Source organism: Eulemur rufifrons, chromosome 10, assembly GCF_041146395.1.
Source record: "Eulemur rufifrons isolate Redbay chromosome 10, OSU_ERuf_1, whole genome shotgun sequence".
NCBI classification, from domain to species: Eukaryota; Metazoa; Chordata; class Mammalia; order Primates; family Lemuridae; genus Eulemur; species Eulemur rufifrons.
In genome coordinates this window covers 5,232,929-5,255,375 of record NC_090992.1, presented here as the reverse complement: position 1 = coordinate 5,255,375, position 22,447 = coordinate 5,232,929, and the positions used below count along the sequence as shown (strand labels likewise).

General features: G+C 38.6%; 2 protein-coding genes, 2 non-coding genes and 1 pseudogene across 4 annotated transcripts in view; 3 read left to right on the top strand and 2 right to left on the bottom strand.

Annotated features, from left to right (window-relative positions):
- Positions 1–3,778, top strand: part of BRD8 (bromodomain containing 8) — a 34,150-nt gene extending 30,372 nt beyond the window's left edge. The window contains exons 25-27 of the mRNA XM_069483683.1: positions 911–979; positions 2,631–2,808; positions 3,728–3,778. Of these exons, the coding sequence (XP_069339784.1) occupies positions 911–979; positions 2,631–2,808; positions 3,728–3,778 (298 nt within the window). The remainder of the gene's footprint in view (positions 1–910; positions 980–2,630; positions 2,809–3,727) is intronic.
- Positions 3,223–3,317, bottom strand: LOC138393287 (U6 spliceosomal RNA; annotated as a pseudogene).
- A 684-nt stretch (positions 3,779–4,462) lies between the features above and the next one.
- Positions 4,463–20,733, top strand: NME5 (NME/NM23 family member 5). The gene is made up of 6 exons (XM_069484081.1): positions 4,463–4,518; positions 4,995–5,128; positions 11,253–11,458; positions 12,486–12,586; positions 15,266–15,384; positions 20,142–20,733. Exons 2-6 carry the CDS (start codon positions 5,000–5,002, stop codon positions 20,223–20,225), a joined length of 639 nt encoding a protein of 212 aa, XP_069340182.1. The 5' UTR covers positions 4,463–4,518; positions 4,995–4,999; the 3' UTR covers positions 20,226–20,733.
- LOC138393294 (U6 spliceosomal RNA) lies at positions 19,221–19,325 on the bottom strand. The gene has a single exon (XR_011235122.1). It is a non-coding gene; the product is annotated as a U6 spliceosomal RNA (small nuclear RNA).
- Positions 20,595–20,696, top strand: LOC138393314 (small nucleolar RNA U13). The gene has a single exon (XR_011235140.1). It is a non-coding gene; the product is annotated as a small nucleolar RNA U13 (small nucleolar RNA).
- Positions 20,734–22,447: the final 1,714 nt, after the last annotated feature.

Below are 22,447 nucleotides of genomic sequence, written 5' to 3'. Positions count from 1 at the left end.
GTGTCTACAAAAAATATAAAGAAATTAGCCAAACAACTAAAAATAGAAAAAATGAGCCAGGCATAGTGGTGCATGCCTGTAGTCCCAGCTACTTGGGAGGCTGAGGCAGGAGGACTGCTTGAGCCCAGGAGTTTGAGGTTCCTGTGAGCTAGGCTGATGCCACGGCACTCTAGCCCGGGCAACAGAGCAAGACTCTGTCTCCAAAAAAAAAAAAAAAAAAAGAGAAGTAGTTGTGGTGCCATTTGAATTACCTCTAGAAACTGGTTCCTATTACATGATAAAATTTGTATTTAAAATACATATGCCAGCCCATATGTGGCTCATGCCCATAAGCCTAGTACTTTGGCAGGCCAAAGCAGGCAAACTCCTGCTTGAAGCCAGGAGTTTGAGACTGGCCTGGGCAACATAGCATCACTACAAAAAATAAAAAAATTAGCCGGGTATGGTAGCACATGCATATAGTCCCAATTACTCGAGAGACTGAGGGGGAAGGATTGCTTGAGCCCAGGAGTTTGAGGGTGCAGTGAGCAATGATGGGGACACTGTACTCCATCCTGGGCAACAAAGTGAGAACTCATCTCAAAAAAAAAAAAAATTATACACATGCACATCCTTTCAATATGGTGGCTTCTCTTTTTCCACAGAGACAGGGCTTCAGGAACTGAACAAATTCCGGTATATTATAATAATAAATATTTTATAGTGTTTTTTAAAAATTCTCTTTCTGTTTGGCAAGAAGGAACTAATAGGTTTCTTCCTAATGGTACTCACAGTCTGCATTCCTCTAAGGGAAGTCCAATAAGAAATGAGCCATACTCTGTAGTTTTAAGTGTTCTTGTTCATAGCTACTCTTCTTGTTTAGAGTGACTTGTCAGGTTTCTTCATCCTCTCTGGGTTTGTCCCTTAACAGGTTCAGCAGTCCATTTCTGAAGCCTGTGTCAGAAAGGCAGGCCCCGGGGTACAAGGATGTGGTGAAAAGGTCAGTGGAAAAGGGGTCAAGAAAGGTTGGTTGCTTTTATATCTGCCTTTTCATTCTTTATTTCCTATCTGTTAGATTCTTTCTTTCTTTACATTACTTGCAAACTCAAGATATATTTCATAGCTGAACAGGTTTGCAAAGTTGTGGTGAGCTTCATATCTTCATTTGAGAAGGGATACAGAAGAACAAAAGGTTGATATGGGCTTTTTATTTGTATTTTTTGCAGTACTGACTTTTAATATATAATATGATCCATGCATTATAATCTTAAATTAGCCTTTGATAGTTTTGGGCACTATTCTTTTGGAGCAAAACTTTAAAAGGAGTCCTGTATTCATTCAGGCAGTTAGTTGTAGGCATGCTAAGGCAAAGATTTAATCCAAATGGAAGTTACAAACATTGGTTGATTGCACTATTTTGAATTTTTATAGCATAGGTCATCTAAAATGCTGTCATAAACAAGTGTGATAATAGAGTATAAAAGTTCATGACAGGACCTTTGGAGACTTAGTCTGCTTGTGTTCCTATAGCAGAATACCACAGACCGGTAATTTATAAGCAATAGAAATTTATTTCTTAAGGTTCTGGAGGCTGGGAAGTCTGAGATCAATGTATTGGTAGGATTGGTGTCTGGTGAGGGCCACTCTCTGCTTCCAAGACGGTGACTTGTTGCTGCATCCTTCAGAAGGGATGAATGCTGTGTCCTCACCTGGCAGAAGGGCAAGAGGGCTCTCTCTTCAGTCTGCGTCCTTTTCACAAGGTTGCTAATCCCGTATGTGAGGGAAGAGCCCTCATGACTTAGCTACCTCCCAAAGGCCACACATCTTAATACCGTTGTATTGGGAATTAAATTTCAGCGTGAATTTTGGAGGGGACATCATTCAAACCATAGCAGAGACAAAGTCCTTCCCTCTATAAATGAGGAAACTAAGGCTCAGAGGTGGTCATGACTTGCCTTTGATCAACCAACAGTTAATAGCAGAGCTATTACTAAACTAAACCCCAGACTTTTACCTTCAGTTCAGTCCTCTTTGTACCCTGTGTGTCCCCTTTTTATACCTAATCTCTGTGTCTCATTAAATAATGATTTATCTATCTTACTAGTCACCTGGTCCTTACTCTTTTCATCTACATGAAAGGAGAAGCAATTCTTCTTAGCTTTTGATTTATGCAGTAAGAGAAATAGATTAAATACCTAACATATGACTATACATTGCAAACAGCCAATAACTATTGTGTGATAAACTGATCATTGGAGCTTTTCACAACTTTGGTAAACAGCACTTCTCCTATAATAGGAGAATGTAGTGGTTTGGCCTGTGGCCTCTGGAGTCAGGCTGCCTCTGAATTGCACTCCAGGATGTGTGACTTTGGCCAAGTACCTAACTCTTTAGAGCTCAGTTTCCTCATCTGTCAAATGGAAATAATAATGGTACCTCCCTTCTGGGGTAATTGAGAGGATTAAATGAGTTTAACATAGAAGGTGCCTAGCATAGTGCTTAGCCTGTTATAAATAGTAAAATGTTAACTGCTTTTGCTATTTTATCTTTGCTACAATTTTCATTAACTGGTTAGTTCTCCGAGAGAGCATGTTAGGTCACATGTTCACATGAAGGTTTGATTTCCTCTGGTTTCTCTTGGCTACCTGCAGACCCATGGACTTAACTAGCCTGAAGAGGAATCTGTCCAAGGGACGGATTCGCACCATGGCCCAGTTCCAAAGGGACCTAATGCTGATGTTTCAAAATGCTGTGATGTATAATGACTCTGATCATCATGTGTACCATATGGCTGTGGAGATGCAGCGAGAAGTCTTGGAGCAGATTCAGGTATAGTATGTAGAGAGCTACAAGATAAAGTAGTACAGCCTCTGGAATCTGATTTCGGAAAGTCTGTGAAAATAAAGGTGATGCTGAGATGACCTTGTGTTCCTAGAGTTTATATTTAGAGGTGATTCAAGACCCTGAGGATTGATACTGTACCTGCTGGTTTGGAAAACCTTGAGCCTCAGTAGGTCTAGCTTTAATGGATAGTAAATTGGTCTAGGAAGCCAGGTAGGTAGGTAGTGGTGAAGAGCTCTCAAGAGAACTAGGGATATAATGTCTTCAATTTTGGATGTGGAAAAATAAAAAAATTTTTAAAAAGAAGATAAAGAGATGGGGAATAGAGAAGAAATGGGATCTCCTGCTTCCAGAGCCTCAAGCAGAGACTGGAGTCACTATTTTTTGGTTGCTGTATCTGTTGATATTATTGTATTTTTTTTTTTTTTAACGCAGGGGCCATGCTAATCTTCTCTGTATCATTCCAATTTTAGTATATGTGCTGCCGAAGCGAGCACGATATTAATGTATGTTCACACTTTTCCATCTTTAGGGGACAAGACATAGTAGCTAGAAGACATTTGAGAGTTTCTTTTCTGGGCAGCATCATACTTTGAAGAAAAAAGCGTAGTTGAGGCTGGGCACGGTAGTTTACACCTATAAATCCCAGTGCTTTGGGAGGCTGACACAGGAGGCTCGCTTGAGCCCAGGAGCTCAAGGCTACAGTGAGCTATGATGGCTACAGTGAGCTATTACGGCACCACCACACTTTAACCTGGGCAACAGAGTGAGACCCTGTCTCTAAAAAGACAAACAAAACAAAAACCGTCTGTAGTTGAGTCTACTTGCCAATAAATAAATACAAGTACATTTGATCCTTTGCAGTTTTTAAGATTCATAGCTTGCTATCTATGCCTTGACCCTGTAGGTGCTGAGTATTTGGTTAGACAAAAGAAGAGACTTAAGTAGTGTGGAATGAGAACCAGCCAACCCAGTGGATGATGGAAACCCTGTTTTGTTAACCTGGAGCTGCTACCCTAACCTTTTCTGGAGTTGGACCTCTGCCTGAGACTCTGATCCAGAGAAGATCCCAGGACTTGTTTACACCTCTCTGTTGTCTTTTCTAGTAAGAGTAATACCTTAACTCAAAACCAAGTAGTCAAAGATGCCTGCGGACATAATATAAAAAAAAGAGGGAAGCTCAGTTTTGGGTTTATGCCATCTTTGTTCTGTATGTTTAATTTAAGAGATAATTATTTAATACATTAAACCTTTTACTAGTACTGCATAAATAAATGTCATTTCACAAACTGAATATTGCTTTTTAATGATTACAGAAGAGGGGATGGAGGGGATTCATCATGTGGTGAAATGAGGAAATGTATTTGACACGGGTCTCCATACATTCACTGAAGGGATGGGGGGAGCCCGATTTGTCTCCTTATTTATAAAGTGAAGATAATAGAAGCATCCTTCAATTGGGCAGAAGGAAAAAATATGATAAATTGAGGAAAATGTTAGAAAACGTCTAGTGCTCTTAAGATTCACAAGGAGAATAAAAACGACTGTGGCTGGCTCCCTTTTTTGGTTAAGACAAGCGGCCAGAGGCAGTGAGGCGCGTTGCTGAGATTGGCCCTCTGCAGCCACCGTCCCTAAGCAGGGCCTTGGACTTCGGGTCTCCTAGCAACAAGTGGTCGCACAGGAGGGGCGGGCGCTGAGGTGAGTGCTGGTAGAGTCGTGCTAGGAATTTGCAGGTGCAGCCGGGAGAGTCCCAGAGGACCTGGGGACCCTGCTTTCCCATCAGGCCTGGCCCTATACGCGGAGTGGTCCCTGCGGGGGCAGGGTCCCTTCACTGAGGCGCTGGCGTGGCGCGCAGTGTCGCCGGCCCCCTGCCTGGAGGAGCCTGCGCTAGTCCCAGGCCTCCTGTGGGCTCTCGGCCTCGGGTCAGTGGGGCCCTTGGTCCTTCCCGCCTGGGGGAAGCGTGTAGGAGAACCGAGGGCTCCATTCAGACGCGGTAGAAACCGTGCTATTGAGACCCTGCTTAAAGAAAAATATGGCAGTTTCTACGTTTCTAAATTAATAAAATCAAGTACCTAATATTGCTATTCTTAATCACAATTTCATTGAATTTGGGATGGGGGTGCGTGTCGTTGCAGTCAATACCTGTCAAGAAACTTAAGTTGTACCCCGAAAAGCCAGAATGGAGATATCAATGCCCCTACCTCAGATATATGTAGAAAAGACTCTGGCCATTATTAAACCAGACATTGTTGACAAAGAGGAGGAGATACAAGATATTATTCTCAGATCTGGATTCACCATTGTTCAGGTAACTTCTGGGCACGATGATCATGCTTTTTTTCTGTTTGTTCTTTTTAAAAATTTTTAAATGATTAGGTAAATGCGCCCACACATGGAATCTAAATCTAAGAATTCAGATTCGTATTGTTAAGCATTACATTTAGGTTTATTCTTCTAAGTGTAGCAGTTATATGTGAAAGTTTAAAAAAGTTTTTAAGTGCCTCAAAAATATAAAATGAGAAGTAAAATTGACTTTTCCTTCACCTGTCCTCTCCCACCCCAAGTCCCAATCTCCAAAGGGGCATCCACTTAACACTTCCTCTTCTTCCAGGAGTTTTCTATGTGCTTACAAACATTTTTCTCCATAGAATAGAGCAATTCCCTTCCCTTGATCACCTTTACAAAGTCCCTCAGATAGCATTCCGGATACATGTGAATCTATCCCATTCTTCCTAATTTCTGCATATTGTTCCCCTTTGTGGTGGAACCACAGTTTATTCACTTGATCCTCTATTGATGGACTTTTAGACTATTGGTATTTTTTTCAGTTATTGCAAACATTTAATGTTTTAAGTCTTATATTTGTTCTGCAGTTGATAAACATTGTCATTCTAGAGGTTGAAAATGAATACAAATAGTGTTAAAATAGAATTGAATATTTTTAGTCTTCCTTTTTTGTACTATTCTTATTTGAATTTCCAGTTCTCCTACATTTATACAATATCATATTGTATATTTAGTCAGTGTTTTAAAAATAATCTTCAGGAAAGATAAGGGATTGCAGTTGAACTTTGAAGAAGCTGAGGGTAGGAATGGTGTAAAAAGGGTAAGGAGATATTTAGTATAATTGAAAGACTCAGGCAAAGATGAACTGTTTAACAAATGTTAGGAAAACTGGTAGCCACCAAAAAAAAGTTGGATCAACTATTATATAACAGTAGATAAACTCCCGATAGATCTGAGATCTAAATATTAAAAAAATTAAGCCATGTAAGTTCTAGAAGAAAGGATGGATAGATTTCTTTTTATCCTTTGAGTGGAATAGCCTTCTTTACTATGACTTAAAGTCTAGGAGCCCTAAAAGATTAGTAAGACTACATAAACATAAAGAATATCTGGGCCGGGCGCGATGGCTCATGCCTGTAATCCTACTTCTCCGGGAGGCCGAGGCGGGTGGATCGTTTGAGCTCAGGAGTTCGAGACCAGCCTGAGCAAGAGCGAGACCCCGTCTCTACTAAAAAAAATAGAAAGAAATTAGCTGGACAAGTAAAAATATATAGAAAAAATTAGCCGGGCATGGTGGTGCATGCCTGTAGTCCCAGCTACCTGGGAGGCCGAGGCAGGAGGATTGCTTGAGCCCAGGAGTTTGAGGTTGCTGTGAGCTAGGCTGATGCCACGGCACTCTAGCCCGGGCAACAGAGTGAGACTCTGTCTCAAAAAAAAAGAAACAAAAAACATATATATATATATATCTGCATGACCAAATACCATAAGCAAAGTCAAAACACGAATGACAAACTTGGGAAAAAGATTTGCAGCTCATATCATGGACAAAAGGCTAATCTCTCTAATATATAAAGAGCTCTTAGAAGAAATTTTTTTAAATTAGTAGAAAAATGGACAGAACATGTGTATGATTATAGAAAAAGAAAACCACTTAGACATACAAAAAAGTGCTCAATCTTTAGGAAAAAAGCAAATTAAATCTATACTGAGATAAATAGCACAACGCCTATCAAAGGTAACCTGGCAGTTATCTCCTAATATGACAGATGGAGTTATTGTTTGATCCAGCAGTCCTACTCCTGGGAATCTCTCTTACAGAAATCCTTGTATTAATATGAAGTAACATATATGCAAGTTATGTTTTACGGCATTGTTTATTTACCAGCAAAAGATTGAAAACAACCCAGCGATAGAAGACTGGTTAAATAAATCCTGGCAAACTCACCAAATTGAATATTATGAAACTAATTGTAAAAAAGAATGAGGCACTTTTCTGTCCTATTATGGAAAAAGGCAAGGTGTAAAATAGTGTGTAGCAACCTTTTGTGATAGAAAAAGGCAAAGTAATATATTCATGTTTGCCAGTATTTGCAAAATGAAACACTGAGGTATAAATAAACATTAAAAAGGGTTGCCTATTGAGGACAAGAAATAACAGGGTAGATTAGGACAGGGATAGGAATGAGATTTTTAAGTATATTCCTTTTTATATTGCTTTGAATTTTTGACTGGGTATGGTGGCTCACACCTGTAATCCCAACACTTGGAGAGGCCAAGGCAGGAGGATTACTTGAGGCCAGGAGTTCGAGACCAGCCTAGGCAACATAGCAAGACTCCATCTCTACAAAAAATAGAAAAATTAGCCAGGTGTGGTGACAAGAGAAGTTCCAGCTACTTGGGAGACTGAAGCAGGAGGATTGCTTGAGCTCAGGAGTTTGAGGTTGCAGTGAGGTATGATGACACCATGGCACTCCAGCCTGGATGACACATTGAGACCCTGTCTCTAAAAAAATAAAAAATAAAAGTAAATAAAAGAGGTAAATGTGGTGATGTGCACCTGGTCCTAGCAATGTGGGAGGCTGAGGCAGGAAGATGGCCTGAGCCCAGGAGTTTGAGGCTGCAGTGAGCTATGATCATGCTATGCTACCCCATTCTAGCCTGGGTGACAGAGCGAGACCCTGTCTCTAAGCATTAAAAAATAAATAAAAATTAGTGTAAATATATGTGACACTTTCCCCAATTAGCAATAAATTTCAGACCAAAGGTGGCCATGGTCTTTCCTTCCTCCTTCCTTCCATCTTTCCTTCCATACATATAATATAAAATTTACCATTTTAACCATTTTAAGTATACAGTTCCATGGCATTAAGTACATTCACATTGTTGTACAACCGTCACCACCATCCATCTCTAGAACTTTTTCATTTCAAGCCGAAACACTTGAGATACCCATTAAACTGTACCCATTAAATAATAACTCCCCATTTCCCTCTCCCCAAGTCCCTGGTAACCACTATTCTACTTTCCGTCTCTAGGAATTTGACTATTCCAGCTATTTCATAAAGGAGAATTATACAATATTTGTCCTTTGTACTATATGCTTTTAAAATGGACTTTAGTATAGTTGGGAGTCCATTGAACTTAAGGCTTTCTTGTCCCACCTAGGGAAAATCTTCCCCCAAATGATGGATCTTCAGTAGGTGGCAGTATTTCCTTGTTACAAACTAAGGGTTCCATTCTGATAGTACTTGATATCACTACTTCTCTTTGTGAAAATATTCAGCCTAATTTCAAAAAGTTTCACCTGATCTAATTTTAAAGCAACCCATGGAATCGATTCAGTATCAGTTTTAGTTAAAGATGAACCCTTAATTTTTAAAATTATGCTGCATTGGCTAGCGTACCTGCAGAAGGGAGTTTCCCTTGCTTGTTAAGGGGCATGTGACAGATAAAGGTTTATATTGCAACGGATGAGATTTTATTTTTAAACTCAGCAAGAAAAAAACAAAAAACACCAATATGCGTAAGAATCGTAAGTATTTTCATGTCTGAATTTTAAATAATAGAATCAAAGATTATGCTAAATCAGGTACTCTTGTAACTTTTCACATATGTTTTACTTCTTCACTATATGAATTTCAATATGAGAACAGATGTCAGCACCTTTTTCATAGTAACTGGTCCTTTACTGGTGAGAACGTTATTCTTGTGCAGTAGGTCCTGTTCACAGCAGTGCTGAGCCACGTAGATAAGCATGTTCCTGAACTTGTTCTGGGCAGTTTAGATCCCTTGCTGCAAACCAGCAATTTTACCAAGTTTCTGAAACCTGAGGAAACACAGACTTTTGGAAAGAGCTTTAAGAGATAAGTCACTTGGTAAAATTCACACTGTGCTCTTGGGAAAATCTAATCCATTTTAGAAAGATGGGTTTCTGGGCCGGGCACGGTGGCTCACGCCTGTAATCCTAGCACTCTGGGAGGCCGAGGCGGGTGGATCGCTCGAGGTCAGGAGTTCGAGACCAGCCTGAGCAAGAGCGAGACCCCGTCTCTATTAAAAATAGAAAGAAATTATATGGACAACTAAAAAAAATCTATATAGAAAAAATTAGCTGGGCATAGTGGCGCATGCCTGTAGTCCCAGCTACTGGGGAGGCTGAGGCAGTAGGATTGCTTAAGCCGAGGAGTCTGAGGTTGCTGTGAGCTAAGCTGATGCCACGGCACTCACTCTAGCCTGGGCAACAAAGTGAGACTCTGTCTCAACAAAAAAAAAAAAAAAAGAAAGAAAGAAAGATGGGTTTCTGCCTTAATCGTGAAGGTTTTTGGCCGGGAAAGGCAGTTCACACCTATAGTCCCAGTCTTTGGGAAGGCCCATGTGGGAAGATAGTTTGAGGCCAGGAATTCAAGAAATTATGGAGATTTTTAGCCTTTTCCTAGTGACTTACCTCCATATGTCTCATCCTTACTCTAGTCAGAAGTTTTTCTTTAATATCTACTTTGAATCTCTCTGTTATATTTTGAGCCTTTTCCCTCCTGACCCGTCTTTAGTGGGATTGAAATATAGCAGTAACAGTTGGGTTTTTTTCTTTTTACTTCAATTTTTACTTTTTGTTTGTTTGTTTGTTTTATGGAGGGGGCAGTGATGTTCAATTTTCTTTTTTTCTGGAGACAGAGTCTCACTCTGTCACCCTGGGTAGAGTGCAGTGGCATCATCGTAGCTCACTGCAACCGCAAATTCCTGGGCTCAAGGGATCCTCTTGCCTCAGCTTCCCAAGTAGCTGGGACTACAGGCGTCTGCCACAAGAGCCAGCTAATTTTTCTATTTTCAGTAGAGATGGGGTCTTGCTCTTGCTCAGGCTGGTCTCCAACTCCTGAGCTCAAGCAATCCTCCTGCCTAAGCCTTCTAGAATACTAGGAATACAGGCATGAGCCACTGTGCCCGGTGTAGTTGATCTTTTACAGTTATCAAAATAGCTGCTTTTATGGAAAGCATGATACTCTCATATTAGAAGAATGGTTGACTCAGCTACCATGAATTTTTAAAACTTGATTCATTCTTATAGTCTCTCATTTGTGAGGGAAATATGTGTCCAAAAAAATCTCATAAATTGAGAAACATACCACCAATTTTTCTTTCTTTCTTTTTTTTTTTTTTTGAGACAGCGTCTCACTCTGTTGCCCAGGCTAGAGTGCCATGGCATCAGCCTCACTCACAGCAACCTCAAACTCCTGGGCTCAAGTGATCCTCCTGCCTCAGCCTCCCGAGTAGCTGGGACTACAGGCATGCGCCACCATGCCTGGCTAATTTTTTCTGTATATATTTTTAGTTGTCCATATAATTTCTTTCTATTTTTAGTAGAGATGGGGTCTCGCTCTTGCTCAGGCTGGTCTTGAACTCCTGAGCTCAGACGATCCACCTGCCTCGGCCTCCCAGAGTGCTAGGATTACAGGCGTGAGCCACCGCGCCCGGCCTAATTTTTCTTAAGATTACAGTGAATCAACATATTTATGGCAGAACCAGAATAAAGAATGCATATATTCAAGTGAAAAACTTTTTTACTGCAGCAATATCCTGCATGTTATTTCTAAGTACTATTAATCTAATCAGAACAGCTCCCAAAATAATGTAGGAAAATTTCACAATAAATAGGAAAATAACAAAAGTAGGGAAAGATGAATTTGGAATATTCTGAAGTCCGGTTTTGTTAATTGAAGTGTTATTTACCTTAAGAAGGAGATATGATAAATTTGTCATTAATAAACCATATGCTGAGGGAGGCTGCCAAACTGGAATCATTTTTCTTCAATAGGTTAAATAATTGCTCTTATTTACAGCATACGTTTAATGATTTTATCATTTCCTTTCTTCAAAGTACAAAGATAGAGCCGGGCATGGTAATATGTGCATATAGTCCTAGCTACTTGGGAGGCTGAGGTGGGAGGATCACTTGAGCCTAGGAGTTTGAGGCCATCCTGGGCAACATAGTGAGACCTCATCTCTGAAAAACCACAAAAAACAAAACAACAGCATAATACAAGGATAAACCTCAAATTTATAATGAGATTGTTACTAACTTCAAGTTATTTATGATTTAGTGAGGTGTCATCAAACTGTTTGAAATGCTTTTGTTGACTTTGTTTCTCTTATAGAGAAGAAAACTACATTTCAGCCCTGAGCAATGTAGTAACTTTTATGTGGAACAGTATGGAAAAATGTTTTTCCCCAATTTAACAGCTTATATGAGTTCTGGACCACTTGTTGCCATGATATTAGCTAGATATAAAGCCATCTCGTACTGGAAAGAACTTTTGGGACCAAGTAATAGCTTAGTAGCTAAGGAGACACACCCAGACAGGTAATTTTCCTGCGTGGGGGGCATGTGGGTGGGATGGACTCTATTGTGAAAATGAAAAAAATCTGATTTCATTGTAATGGGAATTTCCTTTCACTTGGAAGTTTTCCTAAATCAACTTTTTTTGGGGGGGAGGGGAGGTCCATTTTACGTGTTAACTGTTGAAATGTCTATCTTAATGCCACATACCACAAAAGGCCTTAGGGAATGTCTGATTTATAGTTGGTTAGCCTTATTCTTCTCTCATCCTTGAATGAAACTGCCACTGAAGTAGGATTTTTCATGGAATGATTGGGATGGTATTTTTAAAGAATAATGGTACTATAGGAGCAGAAATGCAGATTTTCAGCATTATCACTAATGTCTGGAAATAAGTGGACATGGAGTTCTCGCACTTTTGAATATACATTGCTTTTTTTTTTTTTTAGACAGTTTCACTCTGTTGCCCGGGCTAGAGTACCGTGGCGTCAGCCTAGCTCACAGCAACCTCAAACTCCTGGGCTCAAGTGATCCTCCTGCCTAAGCCTCCCAAGTAGCTGGGACTACAGGCATGTGCCACCATGCCCGGCTAATTTTTTTCTATATATTTTTACTTGTCCAGCTAACTTCCTTCTATTTTTAGTAGAGACGGGGGTCTCGCTCTTGCTCAGGCTGGCCTCGAACTCCTGAGCTCAAGCAATCCTCCAAAGCCTCGGCCTTCCAGAGTGCTAGATTACAGGCGTGAACCACCGCCCTCGGCCATACATTGCTTTTTCACTTCTCACAAAACAACACCTCTTTTTCACCCAGGAACTCCTATTTTGCCAGTGTCTCCCTCCTGCAGATTTAAATATATTTGATCTTCATCTAGATATATTTAACCTTAAATTTAAAATAGAATGAAGCCTGCATATGTGAGATGTGGCTTTTGTAAAATTCTTTTATAATTTTTACAAAAATGCTTTTGTAAAATTCCTAAGTAGAATGCATACATTATAAAGTAAGGAAAAGATGTCAAATTGGATGGATATCACCTCTAACTTGTTTTTAGTCTGAGAGCAATTTATGGCACAGATGACCTACGGAATGCACTTCATGGGAGTAATGACTTTGCTGCAGCAGAAAGAGAAATTCGTTTCATGTTTCCTGAAGGTGAGTTACAGATGGCTAATTTGTCATCTGCATCTCCTTATTGTTTGCTCTTTCTTTTATTTTAGGGATATAGCTGGGAAGGAAAGTCAAAGGATTTTTTTCAATATATTTTGTCATATTTTCAAGTTATAGATACTTAAAAACTTGAAGCCATGAATGGGAAACTCAACGTTTGCCTCATAACTAAATTGTGCCCTCTAGGGAATCTTTTGAGAAGAGTTTGATTTTTTTTCCTTTCTTTTCTCTCAGACTAGAAATATTCTGTGTTGTAACTCTTTCTGGTTTTCTCTAATGGTTCAGTACAGTTGGTTACACATGAAAAAAAAAATCTCTCTTGGTAATTATGATTGATTTACCATCTTCTCTGACAACTTACTGTTTGTCTAAAAAAGTCTCATGCACTTGTGAAACTAATAACTAGGCTCTTTTTTTTGTTTCCATCCTTTTATGGAAGTTTTAAATCTTTTAAAAGTAGACACACTGAGGGTTTTGGTTTGTTTTCAATATTTTTAGAGCAGAAAGTAAACTTGGCGATTCTCATTATAAAGGGAAAAATGCAAAGCATTGAGCAATTTTGAATATTTTTTTGGTATATTATTTTTTCCTGAGTCATTTAGATCTGTTCCTTAGTATTTTCTACTGAAAGTTCATTCAGAAAACTCAAAGCTGTCTTGGGGATTTAAGAGTTTCTGATTTTTTTGTGGGGGAGGCAATTTCATATTTATTGAATAACTGATAGGATACAACCTAGAATTTCTGATTCCAAATAAATAAATTTCATTTTTTGAACACTTGATCTGTTACTTTTTACGTCCAACAGGCTTGGTGACATCCTGTTACTGACCTGACAATGGGTTGACAACTTTCCTCCACACTGACCCTGCAGCCTGCTTAATAACTGTTCCGTTCTTTGCTTCTGTCCTTCTCTCGGGGGAAGGCATACTGCCCTACTTTCTGTACACTCTGAAAAGTCCCTGATTCTTTTTTTTTTTTTTTTGAGACAGAGTCTTGCTCTGTCACCCCTGGTTAGAGTGCAATGGTGTCATCCTAGCTCACTGCAACCTCAGACTCTGGGGCTCAAGTTATCCTCCTGCCTCAGCCTCTTATAGCTGGGACTACAGGCGAGCGCCACTGTACCTGGCTAATTTTTCTATTTTTAGTAGAGACAGGTCTCGCTCTTGCTCATGCTGGTCTGAGCTCAAGGGATCCTCCTGCCTTGGCCTCTTAGTGTCCTAGGATTACAGGAGTGAGCCACCACACCCAGCCTATGAAGAACTCTTATAGCTCAATAAAAAGGCAAACCAATTTCAAAAAGTTATCAACATAGTCATTAGGGAAATGCAAATTAAAACAGTGAAGTATCACTATACACCCACTGAAGTGAATATAATTAGTGAGGGTATAGAGAAATGGGAATCCCTATACATTATTGTAAAATAGTACCTCCACTTTGGAATACAGGTTGGCAATTTCTTAAAAAGTTAAACTTAACCATGTAACTTTTCTAACAATTCCACTCCTGGGAATCTGCCCCATGAGAAATGGAAAGATCTATTTATACAAAGACTTGCATGTGAATGTTTATAACAGCATTATTCAAGGTAGCTCAAAACTGGAAGCAATCCGAATGTCCATCAACTGGTGAATGGATAAACAAAACTTGATGTAACCATACAAAGCAATACTGCTCAGCAATAAAAAGAAGCTACTGATAGATGCTAAGCACATAAACGAACCTGAAAACACGATGCTAAGTGAACAAATCCCGGCAAAGAAAGACTCCATCTTGGCCGGGTGCGGTGGCTCACGCCTGTAATCCTAGCACTCTGGGAGGCCGAGGCAGGTGGATCGTTTGAGCTCAGGAGTTCAAGACCAGCCTGAGCAAGAGCGAGACCCCGTCTCTACTAAAAATAGAAAGAAATTATATGGACAACTAAAAAATATATATATAGAAAATTAGCCAGAAATGGTGACATATGCCTGTAGTCCCAGCTACTCGGGAGGCTGAGGCAGGATTGCTTAAGCCCAGGAGATGGAGGTTGCTGTGAGCTAGGCTGATGCCACGGCACTCTAGCCCGGGCAACAGAGTGCGACTCTGTCTCAAAAAAAAAAAAAAAAAAAAGAAACCGTGAAAAATAAGAGCAGAAATAATACCTATTATATAGATAGAAATAGATTTTCTATGTATATTTGCTAGTGTATAAGAGCACCATACACTAGTAATAACTGTCTTATTCGCTATTGTATCTGTGCCCCTTTACAAAGTACCTGCCATTGTTTAACAAATAATCTAGTTTTACATCTTCATTCATATTTTTCATAACATTATCCATTACAAAGTAATGCTTATTTACTATGAAAAACATGGAAATGCAGAAAAGGATATAGTTGAGAAATAAACTGATCAGAATCATATAGATGCTTACTATTAGCATTTTTTTTTTACTGTTAGCATTTTCATAAGTTTTTTTCCAGTCTTATATAGGCTTACTTCTCTGTATGTGTGCTTGTATTTTTAAATATACAAGTATGCATTGTATCTAGGTCCATTTCCTTAAAAAAAAAAAACTATGAGTACTTCTCATGGCATTAAAAGTTCTTTGAAGGCATCCTTTTTAATAACCGTATAATATTTAATCATTTATGTTTGCTTTAATGAGAATACATTTGTATTTGCAGTGATTGTTGAGCCCATTCCAATTGGACAATCTGCTAAGGACTATTTAAATTTATATGTGACACCAACTCTGCTTGAAGGACTCACAGAGCTTTGTAAGCAAAAGCCAGGCGATCCTTTTGTAAGAAATCTTTTTATTCACACTAAAGAATATTGTCTATAGTTTTCATGTTTAAAACATTGTCTTCTTTGAAACACTGATAGTATTGAGAGCCTTTTTAAAATAAGCATTTTTAGAAACTTATATACATTTTAGATACTTTCTTATGTATAACTATTGACTACTTATTTTCTTGTGTTTTAATTCTTAGTAAACATTGTTTCTAAATATATTTTCATTGATTGCATTCTTCAATTGCTGAACATTGCTTTTGTGTATAAGCTAAATAATCATTTCAATGATAAAATTAGAGATATACTTGAATTTTGTTCAACATTTTTGTTTCTTATGATATGTCAGTTATCTATTTATTTAGAGACAGAGTCACACTCTTGTCTCCTGGGATAGAGTGCAATGACGTCATCAGAGCTTAGTGCAGCCTCAAACTCCTGGGCTCAAGGGATCCTTCTGCCTCAGCCTTTTGAGTAGCTGGGACTACAGGCCTGTGCCACCACGCCCAGCCAATTTTTCTGTTTTTTGTAGAGATGGGGTCTCACTCCTGCCCAGGCTGGTCTCAAACTCCTGGGCTCAAGCAATCCTCCTGCCCTGGTCTCCCAAAGTGGATTACAGGCGTGGGCCACTGTACCCAGCCTTGTTTAGCTTTTTAAGGAACCACCCAACTGTTTTGCATAGTGGTTACACCATTTTACATTCCTACCAGCAGTGTGTGAGAGTTCCAGTTTGTCCACATCCTAGCCAATGCTTGTTCTTTTCTGCTTTTTTTCTTCAGTAGTTTTGATTTGCATTTGCATTTCCTCAATGACTAATGATGTTGAGCATCTTTTCATGAACTTATTGGCCAGTATATCTATTCAAATTCAAGTCCTTTGCCTTTTTTTTTTTTTTTTTTTTAATTGGAGAAGAGGCCTTGCTGTATCACCCAGGCTGGTCTCAAACTCCTGGGCTTAAGTGACACTCCTGCCTCAGCCTCCTAAGTAGCTGGGATTATAGATGTGAGCCATGCTCTGGCTTTTTGCCTATTTTTTCCCCCAAGAGATAGACAATATTTGCCTTTTTATTTTTTATTTCAATAGATTTAGGGGGTACAAGTGTTTTTTGTTACATAGATGAATTGTATATTGCTGAAGTCAGAGCTTTTAGTATACCTGTCACCGGAATAATATACTTTGTGCCTGATGGATAATTTCTTTTTTTTTTTTTTTTTTTTTGAGACATAGTCTTGCTCTGTTGCCCAAGCTAGAGTGCAGTGATATCATCATAGCTCACTGCAGCCTTGAACTCCTGGGCTGGACTCAAGCAATCCTCCTGCCTCAACAATCCTCCAGTAGCAGGGATTAGAGGTACATGCCACCACACCCAGCTGATTTTTCTAATTTTTGTAGAAATGGAGTCTCACTATGTTGCTCAGACTGGTCTCGAACTCCTGGCCTCAAGGGATGCTCCCGCCTTGGCCTCCCAAAGTGCTAGGATTACAGGCGTGAGCCACCACTCCCGGCCCTATCCTACATTTCTACATTTTCTTCTAGAATTTTTATGGTTTCAGGTCTTACATTTAAGTCTTTGATTCATCTTGAGTTAATTTTTGTATATGGTGAGAGAGAGGGATCCAGTTTCCTTCTTCTGCATGTGGCTATCCAGTTTTCCCAGCACCATTTATTGAATAGGGGGTTCTTTCCCCAGTGCATGCTTTTGTCTGCTTTGTTGAAAATCAGTTGGTTGTAGCTATATGGTTTTATTTCTGGGTTCTCTATTCTGTTCCATTGATCTATGTGTCTACTTTTATATCAGTACCATGCTGTTTTGGATACTATAGCCTTGTAGTATAATTTGAAGTCTGGTAATGTGATGCCTCTAGATTTGTTCTTTTTGCTTAGGATTGCTTTGGCTGTTCAGGTTCATTTTTTACTCCATAGTAAAAAAAAAAAGAGATTTAGGATTGTTTTTCTAATTCTGTGAAAAATGACTTTGGTATTTTGACAGGAATTGCATTGAGTCTGTAAATCACTTTGGGCAGTATGGACATTTTAACAATATTGCTTCTTCCAATCCACGAGCATGGAAGGTTTTTCTATTTGTGTCATCTATGATTTCTTTCATCAGTGTTTTGTAGTTCTCCTTTAGAGATCTTTCACCTCCTTGGTTAAGTATATTCCTAGGTATTTTATTTTCTTTGTAGCTGTTGTAAATGGTATTGAGTTCTTAATTTGATGCTCAGCTTGACTGTCATTAGTGTAGAAAAATGCTATTGATTTGTGTACCTTAATTTTGTAACCTAAGGCTTTACTGAATTTATGTATCAATTCTAGGAGTCTCTTAGAGGAGTTCTTAAGATTTTCTAGATATAAGGTCATATCATTGGCAAACAGGGATAGTTTGACCTCCTCTTTTCCAATCTGGATGCCCTTTATTTCTTTCTCTTGTTTGATTGTTCTGGCTAGACTTCCAGTACTGTTGAATAGAAGTGGTGACAGTGAGCATCCTTGCATTATTCCAGTTCTTTTTTTTTTTTTTTTTTTTTTTGAGACAGAGTCTCACTCTGTTGCCCAGGCTAGAGTGAGTGCCGTGGCGTTAGCCTAGCTCACAGCAACCTCAAACTCCTGAGCTCAAGCGATCCTCCTGTCTCAGCCTCCCGAGTAGCTGGGACTACAGGCATGCACCACCATGCCCGGCTAATTTTTTCTATATATATTTTTAGCTGTCCATATAATTTCTTTCTATTTTTAGTAGAGATGGGGTCTCGCTCTTGCTCAGGCTGGTCTCGAACTCCTGAGCTCAAACGATCCGCCCGCCTCGGCCTCCCAGAGTGCTAGGATTACAGGCGTGAGCCACCGCGCCCGGCCTATTCCAGTTCTTAAGAGGGATGCTTTCAACTTTTCTCCATTTAGTATGATGTTGGCTGTGGGTGTGTCATATAGGGCTTTTATTATTTTGAGGTATGTTCTCTGTAGGCCTAGTTTGTTGAGCTTTTTGCTCATTTTTAAATTGGGTTGTTTGTCTTTTTGCTGAGTTACAGTTCTTTGTATTTTTAGATGTTAAACACTTATCAGACATATGATTTGCAAATATTTTCTCCCATTCTGTAGGTCATCTTTTCACTTTCTTAATAATGTCCTTTGATGTATGAAAATTTTTTAATTTTGAGGAAACCCAATTTATCTAGTTTTCCTTTTGTTTCTTGTGATTTTGCTGTCATATTTAAGAATCTATTGCCAAACCCAAGGTCATGAAGATTTATACCATTGTTTTCTTTTAAGATTTTTATCATTTTAATTCTTATATTTGGGTCATTGATACGTTTTGAGTTAATTTTTATATATGGTGTGAGGTAGGGGTCCAAACTCATTCTTTTGCGTGTAGAAATCCAGTTGTCCCAGTACCATTTGTTGAAGAGATTATTCTTTCTCCATGAATGGACTTGATACTGCTGTCAAAAATAAGTTGGCCTCACAGCTGACTGAAAAATAAATAAATAAATAAGTTGGCCAAGCTGGGTGTGGTGGCTTGCACCTATAGTCCTAGCTACTTGAAAGGCTGAAGTGGGAGGATGACTTGAGCCTAGGAACTTGAGACCAGTCTGGGCAATATAAAAAGACTCTATCTCTATTAATACAAAAAAAAAAAAAAGGCCAGGCATGGTGGGCTCACACTTGTAATCCCTTCTTCAAAAGGCTGAAGAGGGAGGATCACTTGAGCCCAGGAGTTAAGGGTTCCAGTGAGGTATGATTGGGCAAATGCACTCCAGCCTCAGCAACAGAGGGAGACCCTACCAGTTAAAAAAAAGTTGGCCATAGATGCATGGGTTTATGCATGGATTCTCAGGGGTGTTTTTTGTTTGTTTTGTTTATGGAATGCTCTACAAATTGCATGTCATCCTTGCACAGGGGCCACGCTAATCTTCTCTATCATTCCAGCTTCGGTACATATGCTGCTAGAGTGAACACTGGACTCTCAGTTCTATTCTATTGGTCTATATGTCCGGCATAAGGATGCCAGTACCACACTGTGTTGATTACCATAGCTTTGTAGGAAGTTTTGAAATCAGGAAGTACATGTTCTCCAAGTTTGTTCTTTTTCATGATTGTTTTGGCTATTCAGAGCCCTTTTCTATTTCACATGAATTTAGGGATTGGCTTTTCCATTTCTGCAAAAAAAAAAAAAGTCTGTTGGAAATTTGATAGGGGCTGCCTTGAACCTGTAGATTGCTTTGGGTAGTACTGACATCTTAATAGTATTAAGTCTTCCATCTTTGAACACAGGATGTCTTTTCATTTATATAGGTATTCTTTCCTTCATCAATGTTTTATAAGTTTTTAATGTATAAGTCTTTCACCATTTTGGTTAAATTTATTCCTAGGTATTTTTTATGCTATTATATATGGAAGTGATTTCTTAATTTCCTTTTTACACTGTCATTGCTGTTATGTAGAAACACAACTGATTTTGGTGTATTGATCTTGTAACCAACATCTTTGCTGAATTTATTAGCTCTAGTAGTTTTCTTGTGAATTTTGTGGGATTTTTTAATATACAGGATCATGCCATCTATGAATAGAGATAGTTTTACTTCTTCCTTTCCAATTTGGATCTATACTTGACAATTTTGCATAAGGTAAATAAGAGTGTTTCAGTTTTTATTGGTTATTTTCTTATTCTTAAAGTGATTTTGAAAACTGTTTAAGTTTCTAGTTGATATAGTATATATTGAAAGGAAATTTTTAAGTGTTTATTAACTTAAGCGTTTTTGCTTTTTTCCATAGGTGTGGTTAGCTGATTGGCTGCTGAAAAATAATCCCAACAAACCTAAACTTTGTCACTATCAAATTACAGAAGAACCTTATTAAAATATAGTCCTCAAAAGAACAAATCACAAACTATCTTATTGTAAAAGGCTGTGCTTCTACTTTTTGAAAAAACATCATCCTAGGGCTTAAGTAACTACAAGTGAAATAAACCATTTCTTAAAAATAAGTGTTAAAGGAATAATTGTGTTCTGTGAAGCAGAGAACATTATCTAAGGTAAAATACAGGCTTACGATATGATTTTAACAATGATGTAACATTAAATTATAGAAAACTGATATAATGTTGCTATATATATACTTTTTTAAGTTTGAGAAGACATGTAAGTTTAGTTATACATTTTCCCAAGCACGTATCCTATATCTAAATGTGTAATTAATGCACAGTTCAGTCTAGTTAAAAACGTATAGGTCCTTTTGTAATTCATAAGCATGATGATTGGGTTTTGACACTCGTGTAAGATGTACCTCCCTCAAACCTTGTTACATTGTCAGCATATTACCTATCTGACATGAAAAAGTTAATTTTTTAAAAAGTATAAATGTATAAATAATTATTTGGTATATTGAAAATGGTAAGAATCAGAGGATAATTTTAACTAATCACTTACATAACTATTTCCTCAGCATTAATAAGTGCCCTCCGAGGGTGACCAAACATTTGGGCGACAACTCATCCTTGTTTACCGGGGATTTTCCTGGTTGTATCACTGGGAGCCCTTTTAGTCCTGGACAAAATGGTTGGGTACCCTACCAAGTAGTCCTTGGGTTAGTATTTCCCAATTATGTTTTTGTGACAAGGTATTGGTTTGAAAAAAATATAAAATTCTCAGTTCTTAAAGAAATTTTAATTTACTTTAAAAAAGGATTTAGGTTATAAAACACTTTTATTAAGAGTAAATATATAAACTGGCCTCATCTATTCAAAAAATCAGTGCCATTATGAAACAAAAAATGGAGATAGGGAAGAACTTTTCTAGATTAAAATAGATGAAAGCAATATCTTAACCAAACACAGTAAGTGGACCTTGATTTAAAAAAAAAAAAAAATCTATGAAAGACCTTTAGGAGACAATTGAGAAGATTTAGATATTAGGGAATAATTGCTCATTTTTGTAGGGTGAAAATATGGCCATAAAGGAAGAATGTTACTATTTTTAAGTGATACATCCTGAAATATTTAGGGATAAAGCTTATGAGTTTGTGACTTTTCAAATGATTCAGCCAAAAAGTATTTTTTAAAGTTAATGTAATTTTTGTTTTATATTTTTGGAGACAGGGTCTTGCTCTGTTGTCTGGCTGGAGTACAGTAGCACATGTAGTTCACTTCAGCCTTAAACTACTGGGCTCAAGTGATCCTCCTGCCTGAGCCTCTTGAGTCACTGGGACCACTGGTGTGTACCACCATGCCCAGCTAATTTTTCTATTTTTTGTAGAGATGGGATCTTGCTATGTTGCTCAGGCTTGTCTTGAACTCCTGGCCTCAAGCAATCCTCTGGCCTTGGCCTCTTAAAGTGCTAGGATTACAGGCATGAGCCACCATCCCCAGCCCAAAAAAGTATTTTTATACATGTACAGCTAGAGCAAAGTTAGCAAAATGTTAACAATTGTTCAGTCTAGGTGGTGGACACCCAAGTGTTCATCATACTGTTCTTTCAACTTTGCTTTAAAACTATTCATAAAATGAAGTTGGGGGGAAAAAAAGAATAAAGATCTGGCTATCATCATCATAATCTAGTGGTCAATTTTTCACATCAATGATGGGAATACATTTAGATATTATATATCTCTTGATGCAAAATGAAGCATACTACTCATCTATGATATATTCTAGCCAAAAATGTGTACCTTATTTTTTTTTTTTAAGACAAGTTTTCACTGTTGCCCAGCCTGGAGTGCAGTGGCATCATCATGGCCCCACTGCAACCTCAAACTCTTGGGCTCAAGAGATCCTTCCGCCTCAGCCTCCTGAGTAGCTGGGACTACAAGGTGTGCTACCATGCCCGGCTAACTTTTTAATTTTTTGTAGAGATGAGGTCTTGCTATTGCCCAGGCTTGTCTTGAACTCCTGGCCTCAAGCGATCCTCCTGCCTTGGCCTCCCAGAGTGCTAGGATTACAGGCATGAGCTACTGTGCCCAGCCATAAAGGGACTGTTTTAGATAAAAAGAGAATTAAGATATATAATCAGAATCAATGCTTGTTCCTAGATTGGGTCCTGATTTAGGCAGACAATCTACAAAGGATATTTTTGAGACAACTAGAA